This window comes from Raphanus sativus, chromosome 3 (assembly GCF_000801105.2).
Source record: "Raphanus sativus cultivar WK10039 chromosome 3, ASM80110v3, whole genome shotgun sequence".
Lineage (NCBI taxonomy): Eukaryota > Viridiplantae > Streptophyta > Magnoliopsida > Brassicales > Brassicaceae > Raphanus > Raphanus sativus.
The window spans coordinates 4,508,445-4,527,521 of record NC_079513.1 but is presented as its reverse complement, the minus strand read 5'-3'; the positions used below and the strand labels follow the sequence as shown (position 1 = coordinate 4,527,521).

Below are 19,077 nucleotides of genomic sequence, written 5' to 3'. Positions count from 1 at the left end.
GTGGTTCAACATACATTGTGTAAAATCAATTAAAATTAATTAAAGATCTGTGTTTCTGTTAGTGGGAATACATTAGAGAAAGTCAGAAAGACAATAAACATGTACTCTTTCTATCCTTCTCTAATGGCTTCCCGCTAACGAAAACTCAGATCCTAACGGATGACTAAGTAACCGACCAATTAACCGATTAATCGATTTTAGCTCTGCTGTTAACGAAATAAACCCGACTATATTTTTACTATCTGGCTAAGTATTGGCATTAGAATCCAAGCCCAATTGCAAGATATGTGATTAGGTATCGTCGACTATTTATAGATGTCTGCAGCTCTTGTTTCTTTATAATTAACCGATGTGGGACTTTGTTACCTTTATTTTTGAAAAATCAATACTATTAAAATATGTTTTCTTTTATGGATTTTCCTTGAGATATTTTCTTTTTTTTTTGTTGTTGAATAACCTCGATGTGTCGTGGCCCCCAACAAGGTGGGTCAAGACTAGCGGCGAGTATCCGGAGTACGCCTTCATGATATTACTTTTTATGTCAATTTTATCAACAACACAAAAGTTCATAGAGGATAAAAGAGGAGATGAAAAAAGGACCACCAAATCAACAAGGAAAACAATATTATCTCTCAATACTTATATTAATCTCGCATACTAATATATTGATATCTAATATATTCTTTTTTGATGTTTAAAAACTGACAAGTTTATATTACGTTCGTTATGAAAATGTTCACCATTTGATAAAAACTTCTCTTCCATTATGAAAAATTGTAGTATTAAAAAAACATAGCACCTGCTACATATCTTTTTCTACGTCTATAGTGCTTCAGATAATCTGATCACCTCTTACAGCGGCCAACAAAAGACAGTTCTTAAAGCCTTGGATCTAGTGATTGTTAATGCATGTGATCTCAGGCTTTAGGCCAGGCAATGTTGATGGTATATCTTTTCTGGAAAATCAAAGTTCTTTTGAGACGATACAGTGTTGTCGTCTTCACGTAGAGGAGAAGAAATGGAATACACGTCTTTGGCTTTAAATGATGTTTATCTTTTTCTTCTAATGGGTTTTAGTATCGAATATTGATGTATATAGCTCTTAAAATATTATATTTTCCTTCTAATGAGCTATAGCTTTTACAATATTTTTGATATACTACAATTGTAGCCGTTATGAAACAATATAATATGTTTTATATCACTCTTGATACCATATAATATGTACATTTTCCAGTATTTTATAGTTAAGATTATATCTAAACATCCAATATCTAATGCTGCAGTTGGTTATATATATATGGCTTTTTACGAAAACATACACTAATAAAATTTATACAAAACAAAATAATTTTAGGATATGAAATCTTTTAAATATCTAAACCGAAAATCTAATAAAATTTCAAAATTTTATTATTTTAAAAATTTAAATTAAAGTTAATTTATTTATTTTTAAATCAGAAATAAGAATTTTCTAATACTATATATTTAAATATTTAATTTTTATTTGATTTCTTTTTTTAATAATTAATAATTATTTTATTTCTATAGCAATATATTTCAGTACATGTTTTGTAAAAATCTACTTATTATACACGTCTTTTTCTTATAAACGGATGTCATACCACTATATAAATATTTACCATCTAAATGAAAGAAATAAAAAAAAATTTAGCGATGTTGTTAAATATAATTTAACTTGCATAAATTTAAAATAATTTTATCAGAAACACCATCACAGATTTTATTTTTAAATATTAATTTTGTTCTAAAAATTACAAATGTGAAAGCATACATTATTTAAATTTTATACAAAACTGAAATGATTTTAGGATTTGAAATATTTTAAATATCTAAACAAACAATCTAACGAAATTTCGAAATTTATTATTTTTAAATTTGAAACTAATATTATATATTTATTTTTAAATCATAAATAGGAATTTTCTGATAATATTTTCAATAGTTAATTATTATTTTATTTCTTTTTTACATATTTAATTAATATTTTATTTCTATATTAATATATTTCTTTACAGATTTGTAAATATTATCTTATCAAACACGTTTTTTTCTTATAAACCGAAGCCGTAGCACTATATAATATTTATCTTCTAAATGAAAATAAATCACAAAAATTTAACGATGTTGTTAAGTATAACTTAACTTCCGTAAATTTAAAATATATTTTATCAGAAAGATTAACACATATTCAAATTTAAATATAATAAATTTTTTTTGTCATCCTAATAATTTTTTTCTTTTTTTTATCTAAAAATACAAAATGGGATTTTTGGATATAACCAAATCTCCTGGATATTTTTATCCAAATATTTAAATTTATCTAATTTTTGTTTGAGAAAATCCCAAAATGTGATTTAAACCAAATTTTCGAAATTATCCAAAAGCAAGAATCAAACCAAAACGGAATTGTATTAAAATATTATCAGATTTCTAACATTTTTATCCAGATTAAACCAAAAATATAATAATCAAACAAAAAAAAATTCACAAAAGAATAAAAAATTGCTCCTATTTGTTGAAACAAAAAAACAAAAAAACCACAATCGAACTGAAACCAAAAACATAAAAGGAAATCAAATTGGAATCGAACCGAAAACTAAACACTCAAGACTAAACATATTAGTGAACAAACATACGACTTCATAAATTCGCCAATAAAAAATAGTCATGCGCTTTGAAAGTGCGGATCAAAATATAGTTTTCTAACCCACTAAGTGCTACATAGGGGAGAGGGGGGGGGGACACATTTAGTGCTACAAAGTGGAATATATACCACATTTAATATAATATTTACCATCTAAATTAAAACAAATCACAAAAATTTAGCGATGTTGTTAAATATAACTTAACTTCCGTAAATTTCAAATAATTTTATCAGAAACACCATCACAGATTTTATTTTTAAATCTTAATTTTTGTTCTAAAATTACAAATGTGAAAGCGAACATTATTTAAATTTTATACAAAACTGAAATGATTTTAGGATTTGAAATATTTTAAATATCTATCAAACAATCTAACAAAATTTCGAAATTTATTATTTTAAATTTGAAACTAATATTAATATATTTATTTTTAAATCATATATAGGCATTTTCTGATAATATATTTTCAATTGTTAATTATTATTTTATTTCTTTTTTACAGATTTAATTAATATTTTATTTCCATATTAATAGATTTCGTTACAGATTTGTAAATATCATCTTATTAAACACGTCTTTTTCTTATAAACCGATGCCATAGCACTATATAATATTTATATTCTAAATGAAAATAAATCAAAAAAATTTAACGATGTTGTTAAGATTATAGAAATGAAAATAAGAGTCGATTGGAGATGCTCCGAAAGATTGAAACCAAGGGGATGTGTCAGTAATAACTATTTCTCATACCAAAAGATATTTTCAGGGAAAATGACAAAACCCCAGAAAGAAAATAAAACAATGAATTAAGGGTAACTAGATTGTGACCCGCGCGGATGCGCGGAATTATTTATATTTATAGTTTAATTTCTTTCATTAAATTTTTATGAATTGATAATAATTTATAAATTTTGGTTCGTGTACAGATGGTGTTTTGTTTTTTTTGGTTTCCGTTCGTTTGTGGATTTTAGATTTCAGTTCATGAAATATAGTAATAGTTTGGTTATTTTATGAATTTGGATTTTGTTATTTTGGTTCTTGATTTAGTTCAAATAAGAATGTTAGAAATCTGATAACATTTTGAGTTTAATTTGAATAAAGGAACCTGAATATGGATATGGAATTTTGGATTTTGATTCTGATTTAGATAGCTATATTTTTTGTTACATTTTTCTGGTTTTCTTTTTTTAGATTTTTATATTTTCATTATTTTTAGGTAATCGGTATATCTGAAAGTTATATACCAAATTAAAATATAAATTAATTTTGTACTTTTGTGTAATAAAAATAAACTATATAATCAACAGTTGTGATCAGCATATATTACATATCATTTTGAAATAGTAAATATTTTTAGTATAAATAGAAATTAGGTAACTATCCTTTTGGTAAATGTTGATATATATTGGTAATTGTTCGAATTAATTATGAGAAAATGGATTTAAAATAGTGTTGTTATGAGGAAGTTATATAAGTTTTAATAAATTTAATATAGTTGTAAATATAATATAAATAATTTGCGTGAACCCGCAAGTGTGAAATTAGGCTTGGGAACTATATTTGATATCCGAACTCGTATCCGAACCTGATTCGGAAAACCTGAACCAAAATCTAAATTGAAATAGCAAAATATCCGAACGGGTATTGAATTAGCGGAGATTGGATATACGAATCCGAATGGTAATACCCAAACCCGAATAGATATCTGAATATCACCGAGCATATATATATATACTTAACTTTATATTTCTATTTTAAGTCTCTTATTTTATTTAAAATATTTATATTTAAGCTAAAAAGATTTTAAAATCATAGAATATATATATAATTACGGACAAAGTGATTTATTACTCACTTAAAATGTGTGTCAAGCTTTTTGTTATATGCGTAACAAAAGTTACATCAAAATTTTAAAACAATAAAAAATTAATGGTTTTTAGTTTTAAAAGATTATCTCCAAATCCATGAATTCAATCTATCAAAAAAAAAATTAAAAATCGGTTAAGTGAAAGTTATATTAACTATATAAGAAACTGAGAAATATTTTTTTTTTCAAAATGTAAATATCCGAACCCGACCCAAAATAATCGAACACGAATTAAAAATATCTGAACCGATCCAAGATACAGAAATACTCGAACGAACTCCTATACCAAGATAACCAAAAATACTAAATCTCTAATCCGAACCTTAACGGATATCTGAACGCCTATCCTTGTCCGAAATACAGCACCAGGTTCTTGAAAAGGGTCAGTTAACATATGAATCCGCTTTAACATACTCTATGTATTACATAACCGAATTCATTATGTTTGAACTTGACATGCCATATTATATAACTTTAATGAAACGTGGTTTAAGGCGAGTGATAGGAATTATAGGAAGTAGATGACAGAAAAAGAACTAAATGAAAATGATAACCGATGTTTGATTTAATCAAAGTCGGTTTAAGTTAATTATTTTTGGTCTATATTAAGTATAAAGGAGTGCGAGGGTGCATATTAAAGGGATTGTTATAAATAAGTCCAATAAGTCCAAATTTAAATGACAACTTGCAATGGTAGATAAAAATAGAACCCTAAATTAATAGATTAGATACACAACACAAGACTCGCGCCTTCCGTTCACGTGACAGTCACCTCAATGAACGGCTCTCCTCCAATTCTCGAAACTCTTTTGTTTCTCCCAAAGTCCCATCACAAAATATAAACACAATCTCTCACTTCCAAGTAGCAAACACAATCGAATCAAACAGAACCGATGCTCGCCTCACCTTCCTGTTACTCCCTTGCTGCTTCCAGTTTCCCCCCGTCGCTCCACTCCTCCTCCTCCTCTGGCAGTAATGTCTTCACCGGCTTCACTCCCATGGGGTTAGTCAGTTACATCTTTCCTCACTTCGAATCGAAAATCGCGATCCGAAAATCATAATTCTGATCTTGAATTTGAATTTTGAGCAGGAAAGTGACGATTCGTACCCGTCATCGTTCAACACTTAAGGTCACTTGTCGCCGCGCACAAGAACGGGTGATAGAGGAGGAAGAATCATCATCTCAAATGGCGGCAGAAACTAAACTGTCCTTCAAAGTTTCCTCTGGTGAGACGTCTCCTCTCGGTGTCACCCAAGTCGACAAGGGAATCAACTTCGCCCTCTTCTCTCACAACGCCACTTCTGTCACACTCTGCTTATCACTTCCTCACAGGTTCATATGTTTTTTTTTGTTTCTTGCCAATGTCACAGCTTCTTGATTCTCAAGTTTCTGTTTAATAATCAGTGATAAGGATGATGTGAATGTTGTTGTGGAGTTGGTTTTGGATCCCAGCGTAAACAAGACTGGAGACACGTGGCACATTTGTGTTGAGGTTGTATTCCCTTAATTCACACAAAATTCGTTTCTTATTATTTGTCTTCTCATGATTTTTCTACGTTTATGATATAGGATTTGCCACTCAGGAATGTTCTTTATGGTTACCGTGTTGATGGTCCTGGAGAATGGAATCAGGGTCATCGCTTTGACAGCAGCGTTCTGCTTTTGGATCCTTATGCAAAGCTTGTTAAGGGGAGAAGCTTTTTTGGGGATAGTAACCAGAAGTTTGCTCAGTTCTATGGAACTTATGACTTTGAGAGCTCTCCATTTGACTGGGGAGATGACTACCAGTTCCCTAATATCCCTGAGGTAATCATTTCATTTGCCCTTCTTCAGCTGCTTGTTGCTGACTCTGTTCTACAGTTTTTTTTTTTCAATTGTTTTATTACCTGTTACTGTATTGCAGAAGGATCTTGTTATTTATGAAATGAATGTTCGTGCTTTTACTGCTGATGAGTCCAGTGGGATTGATCCATCTGTAGCAGGAAGTTACCTTGGTCTCATTGAGAAGGTAATCAATCATATTCGATAGGATATAATTACATTTATCTGGTTGTTTGTTTATGTGCAATGTTTATTCATATCTCACATGTTTCTTCTTTCTGTTGAAAGATACCACACCTTCTGGATCTGGGTATTAATGCAGTGGAGTTATTGCCAGTCTTTGAGTTTGATGAACTCGAGCTTCAGAGGCGCCCTAATCCTAGAGATCACATGGTAAGCACAAGTCTAATACAGGAGTGCGCATTTTTCAATGCTTCCACAGGCTAAAAGAGTTTTTTTTTTTCGTTTGCTAGGTTAACACATGGGGTTACTCGACAGTTAACTTTTTTGCTCCGATGAGCCGTTATGCTAGTGGTGAGGGAGACCCTATTAAAGCTTCCAAAGAGTTCAAGGAAATGGTCAAAGCCTTACATTCTGCTGGTATAGAGGTAAGCAAAGCCTCTAGTCTCTTTTTTTTGCCAAATGAAAAGTTTGTTTGTTGAACTTATGTAACTTATTATTATTATTATTATCCAAAAGTATTCTTACAATTCTTTTTCTGCAGGTTATTTTGGACGTAGTTTATAATCATACCAATGAAGCTGATGATAAGTACCCTTACACCACTTCATTTCGTGGCATAGACAACAAGGTGAGTTGTAAGAGTAGTGAACCTCATTTTGAGTTTATTTTTATATTATTTTGGAACTCTAAAACGGTGTGAAATCTGTCTGCAGACTTATTACATGCTTGATCCAAACAGCCAACTGCTTAACTATTCCGGCTGTGGTAAGTTCTATTTTGAAGCTTATACAGGCTTGACTTTTGAAAATTTCATACTTCAAATGAATAGTATAACCTTCAACGTCTCTTTTGTTATCTGTTTCCAGGAAATACACTGAACTGTAACCATCCTGTTGTTATGGAGCTAATACTAGATAGCCTAAAGCATTGGTATGGACCAAATATCATTATGTATCACTGATAGACACTGTAGATAACCTGAACATAGACATTTCATTGGTTACTTCATATAGTTAGTGACTGTGTCTTGTGTTTTCTTCTCTTTTACTAAATGCAGGGTCACAGAGTATCACGTGGATGGTTTCCGATTTGATCTTGCTAGTGTATTGTGCCGAGACACAGATGGATCTCCACTCAGTGCTCCCCCACTCATAAGGGTAGTTGATTGTGTATAATCCAGATACAGTGGTAGCCGTAAGCATATTCATTTTGATTTTTCTTGATGAATCAGGCAATCGCCAAAGATTCTGTTCTGTCAAGATGTAAAATAATTGCAGAGCCTTGGGATTGTGGAGGACTATATCTTGTCGGGAAGTTTCCAAATTGGGATAGGTAACAGTTTTAGCTTCGATTTCCAAATTGTGATACATAATACTGTACTTGGCAGTTACTCTCATAGTAACTACTGGATTATTTTTTTTCAAATTTCAGGTGGGCTGAGTGGAATGGGATGTACAGGGATGATGTTAGAAGATTTATCAAGGTATACAATACAACAATGGAGTTTTGTTTATATGGTATACACCAATGATGTAAGAAGAAGACTTATTATTGCAGAAACACTATTTTGTTCCATATTTTTAGGGTGACTGTGGTATGAAAGGAAGCTTTGCAACTCGGGTTTCAGGATCTTCTGATCTTTACCAGGTAAGATACGTTCAAGTTATTGGTTTTTATTTGTAAGGTTTCATGACATCATCGCAGTTACTCCCTTCTTTTACAATAGGTTAACCAGCGGAAGCCATACCACGGTGTAAATTTCATAATTGCGCATGATGGATTCACATTGCGAGATCTTGTAACATACAACTCTAAGGTACAGTACTTTTGATTTCTCATGTAATGACGAGTGTCTATTATGCCCCTTACATATCTCTTCTGTAATTTTATAGCACAATGAAGCTAATGGAGAAGGCGGAAATGATGGATGTAACGACAATTATAGCTGGAACTGTGGTTCGGAAGGTACAGTTATAACTTTTTATCATAACATTTGAAGTTTCTTGTTTTTAGCATTCAAGTTTATACTCTGTTTCTTTGACAGGGGAAACTGGTGATGCGCACATCAAGTCGTTACGTGTTCGACAAATGAAGAATTTTCATTTAGCTTTGATGATTTCTCAGGTAAATCTATTGTCAACATACTATGATATTGTTGTTATTATTAACAATCTTATATGAGACCGACGTTGATCAATGATCAGGGGACACCAATGATGCTAATGGGAGACGAATATGGACATACACGATATGGTAATAACAATAGCTACGGACATGATACTGCTCTCAACAATTTCCAGTGGAAAGAGGCAAGTCTTAACATCTTGCTGTTGTTATGGATTATCCCCTTGGACTGTTGTATCATGTCTTGTTGTTTTTTTTTTTAAATTCAGCTCGACGCAAAGAAACAGAACCATTTCAGGTTCTTTTCAGAGTTGATCAAGTTCCGACATTCACACCATGTACTAAAGCATGAAAATTTCCTAAGCAAAGTAACTAATCGTTATCCTCTCGTTTACAATGTAGTCCTTGAATCTTTGTGCCTCTACTCTTATGTGTAATGTGTTTTTTTTTGTGAAGGGAGAGATTACGTGGCATGAAGATAATTGGGACAATCCTGAGAGCAAGTTCCTAGCTTTCACGTAAGGACAAAGATCTCTCGTTCATTCTTGTCTTATCGCTTCTAACTGTTAATAAGTATGATTGTTCTTGGCAGGCTCCATGATGGTGTAAACGGCCAAGACGTCTATGCGGCTTTCAACGCCCATGACTACTTCGTCAAGGCTCTGATTCCACTGCCACCTGCGGGAAAGCAATGGTTCCGTCTGGTAAGTGTTTCTTTCTTTCTTTCTTTCCATCTTCTTTGGTTCTCCAACTACATGACCGACTCATGTTTGGCACCAGGCTGACACAAACCTCGAGTCACCAGATGACTTTGTAAAGGAAGGTGTAGCTGGCGTGGCTGAGACATACAACGTGGCTCCATTCTCTTCGATCCTTCTCAAGTCCATGTAAAGCAAATCACATCCTTGGTAAAAAGATCCGTTAAGTGTTTATTTGATTAATATATAAAATTCTAAAATAGACGACATTTTTTTTTTTGACGACATTACGTATCAAAAGATACATATATATATCGAGTAATGGTAAGTGTATGTTTGTTTAAGGTTTTTATTTCATCTCAAACTCTTATGTTTCCTTTTCTTTCGTTGAACATGGGAACCAAACATAAATTTCTCGTAAAATTTAACCTGTTAAGAGGCTGTGATGCGGGAAACTTCAAGTCTAAGGTAATTAATTATTCAAGAATAAAACATAGCAAATTTAACAGACCATAGCCCAAAGTTTTAAACGACAACATAAAACAACACACTCAAGGTTTTGTCTAACATAAACGATGTTAGCAAACTTACAACCACAGGAGATGGCATTTAGGATAATTTAAGATACGAAGGGATCTAAATAAAAGATATTACTATGCTGCATCAAACGGTAACAGAAACAAATTTGACAATGTCAAACCACCCATCCTCAATCACAACATCACAAGACTCCATCTGACCCCAAATCTCTCTGCACAGCAAATGACCTCTTTGCCGTCATGGTTTTTACGAAAGAAGAGAGCCAGCTTCTTCTCGCCATAGTTCACCGCATAGCACCTCTTTGATTGGGCAGCCTCCACAGCCAAAAACTCTTCCAAACCGTTGACAACACTCCAACAGCTCAGCTTTGGATCATACGCCCTCAACACCGTCTCGGAACAATCATGATAGTACAAGACGTTGTCAACCACACACGCACCTTCCCACTCCTTAGAGTTCAACACCTCGTCCATCAACTCCCATTTCCTTTCCTCTGGTACATAAACAGAAGAGTAGTCCTTTCTGCGACTTTTCAGGTAAATCTTACCATCCATCACCACAGAATCATACCAAAAGGGAGTTATGTCAACAGGCATGTCTTGCTTTACCAAGTCAGGCTCCCAGGATTGTGTTTCTGTATCAAACACTTTGACTGCAGTCCTCAAAGGTGCCGACCACCAAGCACTCTTCTCATCGAGAACAATATCCAAAGCACCGATTATATAAATCTTCTTCTCGTCAACCACGTTAACCATTTTGAACATACACAAGCTGAGGAATGTCGGAGATGGGCTGACGTGTGTGAGATGTGCAGTCAATGCTTAGCGCATCGAGAATGTTAAACACATACACCTTCGAACCCACCGGGACACAGTCTCCACTGAAAGACATGGAAGGAATTGATTCGACAATGACCAATCGGTTTCTGCAGTTTAGTTTCTTGTGGAGAATGTACAAACTGAAATCATCAAGAGTTTGGGGGTTGCGGAGGACGGCATAGAGACGGTGTTCTTTGCAGCCTAGGAAGGATCGCCTCTTGTAGAGCGTAGGAGAGGCAATGAGTTTCCTGAAACTCTTGGAAACGCGGGAGAGAGTCGGGTAATGGCTTATGGGTACACGAGCTACGATGTCAACGATGACGTCGTCTGGAAGTGACTGAAACAGAGGAGACGACACTGACAGCTCCAAGAATTGCTCCATTAATTCAGACATCTTGAAACAGCTGTGGTTGAGTGAATCAGGAAATCAACCTGACAAAAAAAAATGGAAATATGTTATTGGTTAGCATAAAAGACGAAAGAGTGCTCGCTGATACCAAGTTCAGACATTCATTTCAAGTTCAGACATTCCAAGTTAAGACATTCTTAGTTCAGACATATCATATCAATCAAGAATGTATAACGTCGATCAATTTAACATACCCTTAAAAATAACTTAGGTTTAATTATGTTTTAAGAATTTTAAAAGATAAATATAATTTTTTTAAGCAACGCTAAAAAAATCGATTTGTTTAAAACTGCATAGAACAATTTTTATAACATTGGTTCTATCTATGTCATAACATATGTTTGATAAAACTATATGTTTTGACATTTTGTTCCTAGAGAGGCCACAAATACTAGTTTTTTTCAAAAAGAAAAAATCTGTTTAGAGTATCTGGTAAGTTTCCTATTAATTTAAACTAGGTAATGAACCCGTGCGATGTCGCACGGAAACTCGCTTTATAAAAAAAAATATGCCACATTTTATATAATTGTTTTCGAGAAAATACATGTGTTACAAAATCATCGTACATGCGGTTATATTTTTTGGAAACTTTATAGGTTAGTTGTAATAAAATTATAAATACATCACTACCAATTAGTAAAGGCACACACATTAAAATATCTATGCATTTTTAGGTTATTATCGTGAACTAATTTTATTAAAAAGCATATGCCACTTTGTAGAATTTACTTTTATATAAAGCATCTTATTTTGCTATCAAAGAAGTTCATCTTTTCATCGAAGTATACTAAAATAAGGAGAAAAATACATATCTTTTGATTTTTCATGAGCTTAAAAATATATAATGTAAGTAAAATGAGAAACAACCACAAACCATATCAATAAAACAATTCTAAATGAAAAAATACGTGATCCACAAACCATAGAAATGTATATCATAAATGTTACTTTGTTTTATCCCCACATTTTTATTGTGACCTAGTTTTCTACAAACTTTTAGAGTTTTCATTTTATTGTATATATTTATAAAGTTCATTTATAACATTTCTTCAATCATTATCAATCATACTATTATTTAATTTTAAGAATTATATGTAAATAATATGACCACTTTGGTGACTAACATGTTATAAACCATATAAACATTAAAGAATAATAGATAATTTTAGCCTAATAATGTATTAATATTTCATAACATATTTAAATTATGGTAGTATTTCATGACACAAAATTTCTATATTATTAAATACAGCGGAAGCATTTTAAAATAAATGAGTTCCAAAACAATGGAACACTCTTAATACTATAATTAATTATTACTTTATCATTGAATTATTTCATATAAATTATAATGATTTATCAGTAATTTTAAAAATTAATTGTTTGATCATTCTTTTGTTTGCCATCTTTCACTATTTCAAATTGTGACCTTTTTATAAAATCGATCTAGTAATCTTTCAACTATTGCCAAAAAACAAACATATATTCACACAAGCGCTCATGCATGTTACGTTCATTGGATGCACACATTCACATGAACCGGTGTGACCTTTCATCACACGGATAATGGTCACCAGCATTTAATTTTCTTCTTGATCACTAAACGTTTGACCGTGAATTCATAATCAATAATTTTATCACCCACATCCTTTTTTTATCTGCAACTTTAATTAAGTCTAATTTGAAATTACAAAGTCATTATGAAGTTCACTGGCAATACATGGCGGAATAAAATTATGAAAATAGAAGGAATCTTGATTCGGTATTTGATGTTTTCCAGTTTATCAGCCACCCAGTTACCCTTTCTTCCTACCCAAGCAAACTGAATTTCTTCAAATTTTCCTATCCACCAACGAACTTTTCGTACCCACCCACATCCATTTATCCTCTATACAGTATCTTGAAAACTTTAAAATACTATATTCTTTGAGACGTTTATATAATGGTGATTTTTCGTAGTTTTTTTGTTACCTTTCCCAACAACACAAATTTTAAAACCGTCACATAAGGTTTCAGAGTAAACCACATGGATGCAAATCAGGTAAATTGATATTACGGATTGACCTGTAGATTCAGAAATAAATTTGATCTTGAAAATGTGTTCATGAAAAGACATATCACAAATACACAGTTTGTGATTATGAGAAACAAACCTTTTCATCAGTAAAAAGAAATTAAGACTAATTAGTTCATTGTTTGTAACTAACTAATTGCACAAAACTTAGGTTCATTGTTTACATTAGTTCATTGTTTGTAACTAACTAATTGCACAAAATCATTGAAATCATCAAGATTTTGGGGGTTGCGGAGGACGGCATAGAGACAATGAGTTTCCTGAAACTCTTGGAAACGCGGGAGAGAGTCGGGTAATGGCTTATGGGTACACGAGCTACGATGTCAACGATGACGTCTTCTGGAAGTGACTGAAACAGAGGAGACGACACTGACAGTGTCAAGAATCAATATCGCAAGTCTCAAGCTAGTTCTCACTTCAATCGATTCGTTTTCGTTTGTTTGTTATAGTTTGTTTGATTTGGTTTAGCTAAGAGATCACACACACACAATTTGTTTACCCAGACTTCGTTGCCTACTGTCTGGGGAGAGATCCAAACTCTCAAGCTTTCACTAGATCGTATGTGATGATACAGAGTACAAAGAGCTTACAACGTTTCCTTGTTTCAGGTTTACTTGACAAAGAAGCAACCGAAGAACAAGCGTTGTATCTGAAAATACACCACCGGTAATCAGAGTCGTGAGAGAAGATCAGGTCAGCTCCTCCACCGTCGCCTCTCCGTCTCTTCTCTCTCGCGTAGCTCTCTCTCTCTTCTCTGTATCTGATCTTGATCTCAGCTCAAAGTCTAACTGACTTTTCTTATCCGTTTCAGGTTATGAAGACGATGACCAGCTCCAAAACGATGCCGTCTCATTTAAGTGACCGAAGCCCACTGCGTTATCCACCAAGTTGATCTGTTACTGGCCCAAACCCGAAAGCCCACTTGATGCTCGACAACCCTTAGCTCACAATCTCCACCTTTGTCAGTATCAATCCCTTCTGGTGTTTCGAACATGATCTCCTGAAACTCTTGTTTCGATCTCCACCTATACCATAACCCGATTCAACTCCCCGATAACCAACTTCGACTCTTTCTTCTCCGACGCATCTCTATCCCTGAAACCATAGAATCCTGAAGACCGATTTCACGCGACTGTTCCTCTGATTTCCTCTGAAACACTTTCCAGATTCATCACACTGAGATTCTTCAACCGACTCTCTGCACAGTACTCGTAAGTCCCTTTCTTCTTCACTCTACAACCCTAGAACTTTTACCAGTTCTAAAACTCTGTCGATTTCCCTTTCCTGCAAAATTAGTAGAATTTACCTCCTGCTAACTTGCTTTTTCTTGAACTCCATTTTCTTGCGAGGTATCCAATCGATAAGACCCTCACGGAGCTCCACCTTCTCGGATTTAAGCTACAAGCTTGAGTTTCCCCAAACAACGCTCAAAAGCGTTTCCAGGTAAACTCTTAGTTAGAAAATCCGAAGCATTTAGGGTAGTGTGAACCTTCTGTAGATCCACTTGGCCTTCGCGAACTTTGTCTCTGATGAAATTGTATTTAGTATCCATATGCTTAGTTCGGAAATGATAGACTTGATTCCTTGCTAGGCATACTGCGCTCTGTGAATCACATAACAGTTTAAAACCCCTCTGTTTAAATCCCAATTCATCGCAAATCTTTAAAAGCCACTTCCCTTCCTTAGCTGCCTCAGTCAGAGCCATATACTCAGCTTCTGTGGTTGACAAAGCCACCACAGACTGAAGTGTGGACCTCCAACTGACAGTATTCCCTCCTACCAGAAACACATAAGCCGAAACAGATCTCCTTCCATCCAAATCAGCTGAATAATCTGAATCGCTATAACCCACAATATCAAACTGATCTTGCTTAGTAAATGTTAGGCTTATGTCAAGTGCTCCCGTTAGATATCTGAAAACCCATTTAACTGCCTCCCAGTGAACTCTTCCTGGTTGAGCCATATATCTGCTGATCAGACAGATTGCATATCCCAAATCTGGTCGAGAACTTATCATAGCATACATTAAACTACCAACAGCACTTGCATACGGGATACTCTCCATAAACTTTGCCTCTTCTTTTTCTTCCTTTTCTGTTAGCTTTCTCAGTTTGAATTGCGAGCTCGTAGGAGTAACTACAGCTCTAGCTCCTTCCATGTTGAAATTTCTCAATATCTGCTTGAGATATTTTCCCTGTGAAAGCTTCAACACGCCTTTCTCCCTATCTCGAAAAATATCCATTCCTAGAATTCGTGTAGCCTTTCCCAAATCCTTCATTTCAAACTCTTGACTCAAACTGTCTTTCAACTGTTGAATCTTCTTCATGTCTTTAGCAGCAATCAGCATATCGTCCACGTATAACAGAAGATACACACTATCCATCGGTTCTTCTCCTTTATAGTACACGCACTGATCATTTTCACTCTGAACAAACCCTTGTACCTTCATGAACTCATCAAACCTGTGATTCCATTGTCGTGGAGACTGTTTTAACCCATACAACGATTTCTTCAATAAACACACTTTAGATGCATCTCCACCTTCAACGAAACACTCAGGCTGACTCATGAAAATCTCTTCATCTAGTGACCCATAGAGAAACGCAGTTTTAACATCCAGTTGTTCAAGTTCAAAATCGAAATTCACCACTGCAGATAATATCAACCTGATAGACACATGTTTAACCACAGGAGAGAAGATTTCATTATAATCTACTCCTTCCACCTGTGTAAAACCTTTTGCTACTAACCGCGCTTTGAACCTTGGTGGTTCAACCCCAGGTATTCCTTCTTTGAACTTAAACACCCACTTGCATCCAACTATCTTCTTCTTGTTAGGTTTGTTAACCAAAACCCACGTTCCGTTCTTCATTAGAGACTTTATTTCCTCTTCCATTGCTGCTTTCCATTCTTTCCAATACTTGCTTCTCATAGCTTCTGCAACTGTTCTCGGTTCCTCAATTTCCATGTCTTGAGCACAAGCTAATGCATAAGCAACAAAGTCTCCACTTTCAAACATAGCTGGTTTCTTTAACTGTCTCCTTCCTCTATCTCTCGCAAGCACATAGTCACTCAGAGATTCACCTGTTTCTGTACCCTCAGTCTGTTCTGCCTCTGATTCAGTGTCTGATTCTGCCTCTGTTTCTGATAGAGACCCTGATCCTGAAGCCTCTCGTTCTGATCCTGTAGTAACTCCACCTGAAACCGTAGGCGTCTGAACCTTATCAAAACTGAAAGATACCTTCTTAGAGCCTGTCTTCTTGAGTCTTTCTTCTTCTGCCATAACCTCTTTGAACACGATATCCTCATGAAATACTACATTTCTGCTCACTGTACACTTACCCTCATCTGGCATCCACACACGATATCCCTTCACTCCTTGTGGATACCCCATGAAATAACCCTTCACTGCTCTTGGACTTATTTTGTCCTGAGTAGTATGCACGTAAGCAACACTTCCGAACCGCTTTAGATGATCCAGACTGATCCTTTCTCCTGACCAGAGTTCCTCAGGAATTTTGAAGTTCAGTGATGAAGTTGGTGACCTGTTGATCAAATATACCGCTGTTGACGCCGCCTCTGCCCAAAACTGTTTCCCAAAACCCGTTTCTGCCAACATACATCTGACTTTGTTCATGATTGTCAAATTCATCCTCTCTGCCACGCCGTTCTGTTGTGGAGTGTATGAACAAGTTGTATGTCTCTTAATACCCGACTCCTTACACAAACCATCAAATGCTTTGTTACAGAATTCGAGACCATTATCCGTTCTCAAACACTTCACTTTCTTTCCAGACTGTGTCTCCACCAGTTGTTTCCATTCTTTAAATTTCTCAAACGCTTCACCCTTCGTTCTCAAGAAACTGATCCACACCTTCCTTGAATAATCATCAATAAAGGTGATGAAATATTTGCATCCTGCTAAGCTTTCGTCAACTCCTGGAGAACCCCACAGATCAGAATGAATGTATTCGAGAATTCCTTTCGATGTATGCTTACCAGTCTTGAAACTTTGCTTCTGAGACTTCCCCAACACACATTCTTCACAAAAGTCTAAAGTATGAACTTCACTTCCATCTAGATATCCTTCTTTAACCAGAACGTTCATGCTTTTCAAACCCATGTGTCCAAGACGTGTGTGCCATAACTGCGCTTTATCAACTTCGGGTCTAGCAACAGCTGCAACCTGCTTCTCCACTGATCCATCTAGAAAATATAACCCTTCCTTGTATTTACCAGACATAACCTTCTTCCCATTTCTGTGAAACGTCACTTGAAAACCAGACCCTTCATAGGTACATCCACTTTTCTCCAGCTGACCGTATGAGATTAAGTTTCTTCCCATTGATGGCATATACCTCACATTTGTCAGAATTACTGCAGAGTCGTCTGGGTTTAGAATCTTGATCTTACCGATATCTTTTACTTCACTATGAGTATTGTTTCCCATTAGAACTTTTCCACCATCTACTTCCTCAAAATCAAACAATAAGCTCTTATCAGGCGTTATGTGAAACGTACAACCCGAGTCCAATACCCATTCATGTTTTGTCTCATGAACGCTCGCAGTTAAGATCATTGGCTCGTTAGGTTGAACCACATTAGCTGCTTGACTCTTCTGATAGTTATCTTTTCTCTCTGGACAATCTTTCTTATAGTGACCTTCTTTCCCACATGACCAGCACTCGCGTGCCTTTGTCTGACTCTGAGATTTCTGACCCTTCTTGAATCTGTTCCCACTGCTCTTGCTTCTATTTCTAGAACCTGAGCTGCTCTGACGCTTACCCTGACGTCCCCGTTCCACAATCAAACCTTCTGCTCCAGACTTTCCTTTTCCTAGCAATCCCTTTTCTCTCAGTTCTGCTTCTTTTGCATACGCTGATGTAGTAACTTCTTTGACCGTCAGCGTATCCTTTCCTGTTCCATACTTCAAGGTATGAACTAAGTCATCGTACTGAGGTGGGAGACTTGTGAGTATCTGAATAGCTTGATCTTCATCTGACACTGTAATACTCAAGCTAGCAAGATCATCAATTAGCTTTAGAAAGGAGTCTAGATTTTCTTCAATGCTTTTATCCGCTTGCATCTTGAAACTAGCAAAACTCTGCTTCAGATAGATTCGATTTGGGAGTGTCTTAGTCTGATAATCTGCTTCAAGAGCCTTCCAAACATCCCTTGCAGTCGGTTCTCTCATAACCTTCCTTAGGACTATGTTCGAAAGACTTGAGCATATTAGATTTCTAGCTCTTTTATCCTTCTCCTTGGCCTTTGGATCCTTCTCTTCATCCTTAACGTCTTTCCCTTTCTGATCATCTACATCTGATGATGTAGAACCGGTGTCATCTTCTTCGAGAACATGACCGAGTCCTTGAAGTTCAAGCTGCATCTTCATCTTGAACTTCCACAAACCAAAATCCCCTTTACCATCGAATATCTCCATCTTGAACTTAGTAACCGCCTCCATGGTGATAGTCTGACGATGATACCTCAAACAAACAACAGATCGTCGGTGCCTTCGATCGCTTAACCACGATCAGATCCGAAACCTCCCTGCACACTAACCGTGCTCTGATACCACTTGTCAAGAATCAATATCGCAAGTCTCAAGCTAGTTCTCACTTCAATCGATTCGTTTTCGTTTGTTTGTTATAGTTTGTTTGATTTGGTTTAGCTAAGAGATCACACACACACAATTTGTTTACCCAGACTTCGTTGCCTACTGTCTGGGGAGAGATCCAAACTCTCAAGCTTTCACTAGATCGTATGTGATGATACAGAGTACAAAGAGCTTACAACGTTTCCTTGTTTCAGGTTTACTTGACAAAGAAGCAACCGGAGAACAAGCGTTGTATCTGAAAATACACCACCGGTAA

General features: G+C 35.1%; 1 protein-coding gene and 1 pseudogene across 1 annotated transcript; one reads left to right on the top strand and one right to left on the bottom strand.

Annotated features, from left to right (window-relative positions):
- Window positions 1-5,307: 5,307 nt before the first annotated feature.
- LOC108843922 (isoamylase 3, chloroplastic) lies at window positions 5,308-9,720 on the top strand. Its single transcript, XM_018617082.2, has 22 exons — window positions 5,308-5,539; window positions 5,627-5,869; window positions 5,942-6,029; window positions 6,107-6,343; window positions 6,441-6,545; window positions 6,647-6,751; window positions 6,832-6,966; window positions 7,083-7,169; window positions 7,255-7,306; window positions 7,408-7,471; window positions 7,599-7,698; window positions 7,773-7,873; window positions 7,973-8,024; window positions 8,126-8,188; window positions 8,268-8,357; window positions 8,434-8,506; window positions 8,586-8,665; window positions 8,746-8,850; window positions 8,935-9,033; window positions 9,122-9,183; window positions 9,258-9,369; window positions 9,446-9,720. Exons 1-22 carry the CDS (start codon window positions 5,430-5,432, stop codon window positions 9,554-9,556), a joined length of 2,274 nt encoding a protein of 757 aa, XP_018472584.1. The 5' UTR covers window positions 5,308-5,429; the 3' UTR covers window positions 9,557-9,720.
- A 306-nt stretch (window positions 9,721-10,026) lies between these two features.
- On the bottom strand, window positions 10,027-11,148 carry LOC108846906 (F-box/kelch-repeat protein At4g38940-like; annotated as a pseudogene).
- Between the last annotated feature and the right edge of the window lie 7,929 nt (window positions 11,149-19,077).

Coding starts and splice junctions, on each gene's coding strand:
- LOC108843922 (XM_018617082.2), top strand. CDS start 5,430: ATGCTCGCCTCACCTTCCTGTTACTCCCTTGCTGCTTCCAGTTTCCCC. Junction 6,546..6,646: donor ACCTTGGTCTCATTGAGAAG/GTAATCAATCAT, acceptor TTCTGTTGAAAG/ATACCACACCTTCTGGATCT. Junction 9,370..9,445: donor GAAAGCAATGGTTCCGTCTG/GTAAGTGTTTCT, acceptor GTTTGGCACCAG/GCTGACACAAACCTCGAGTC.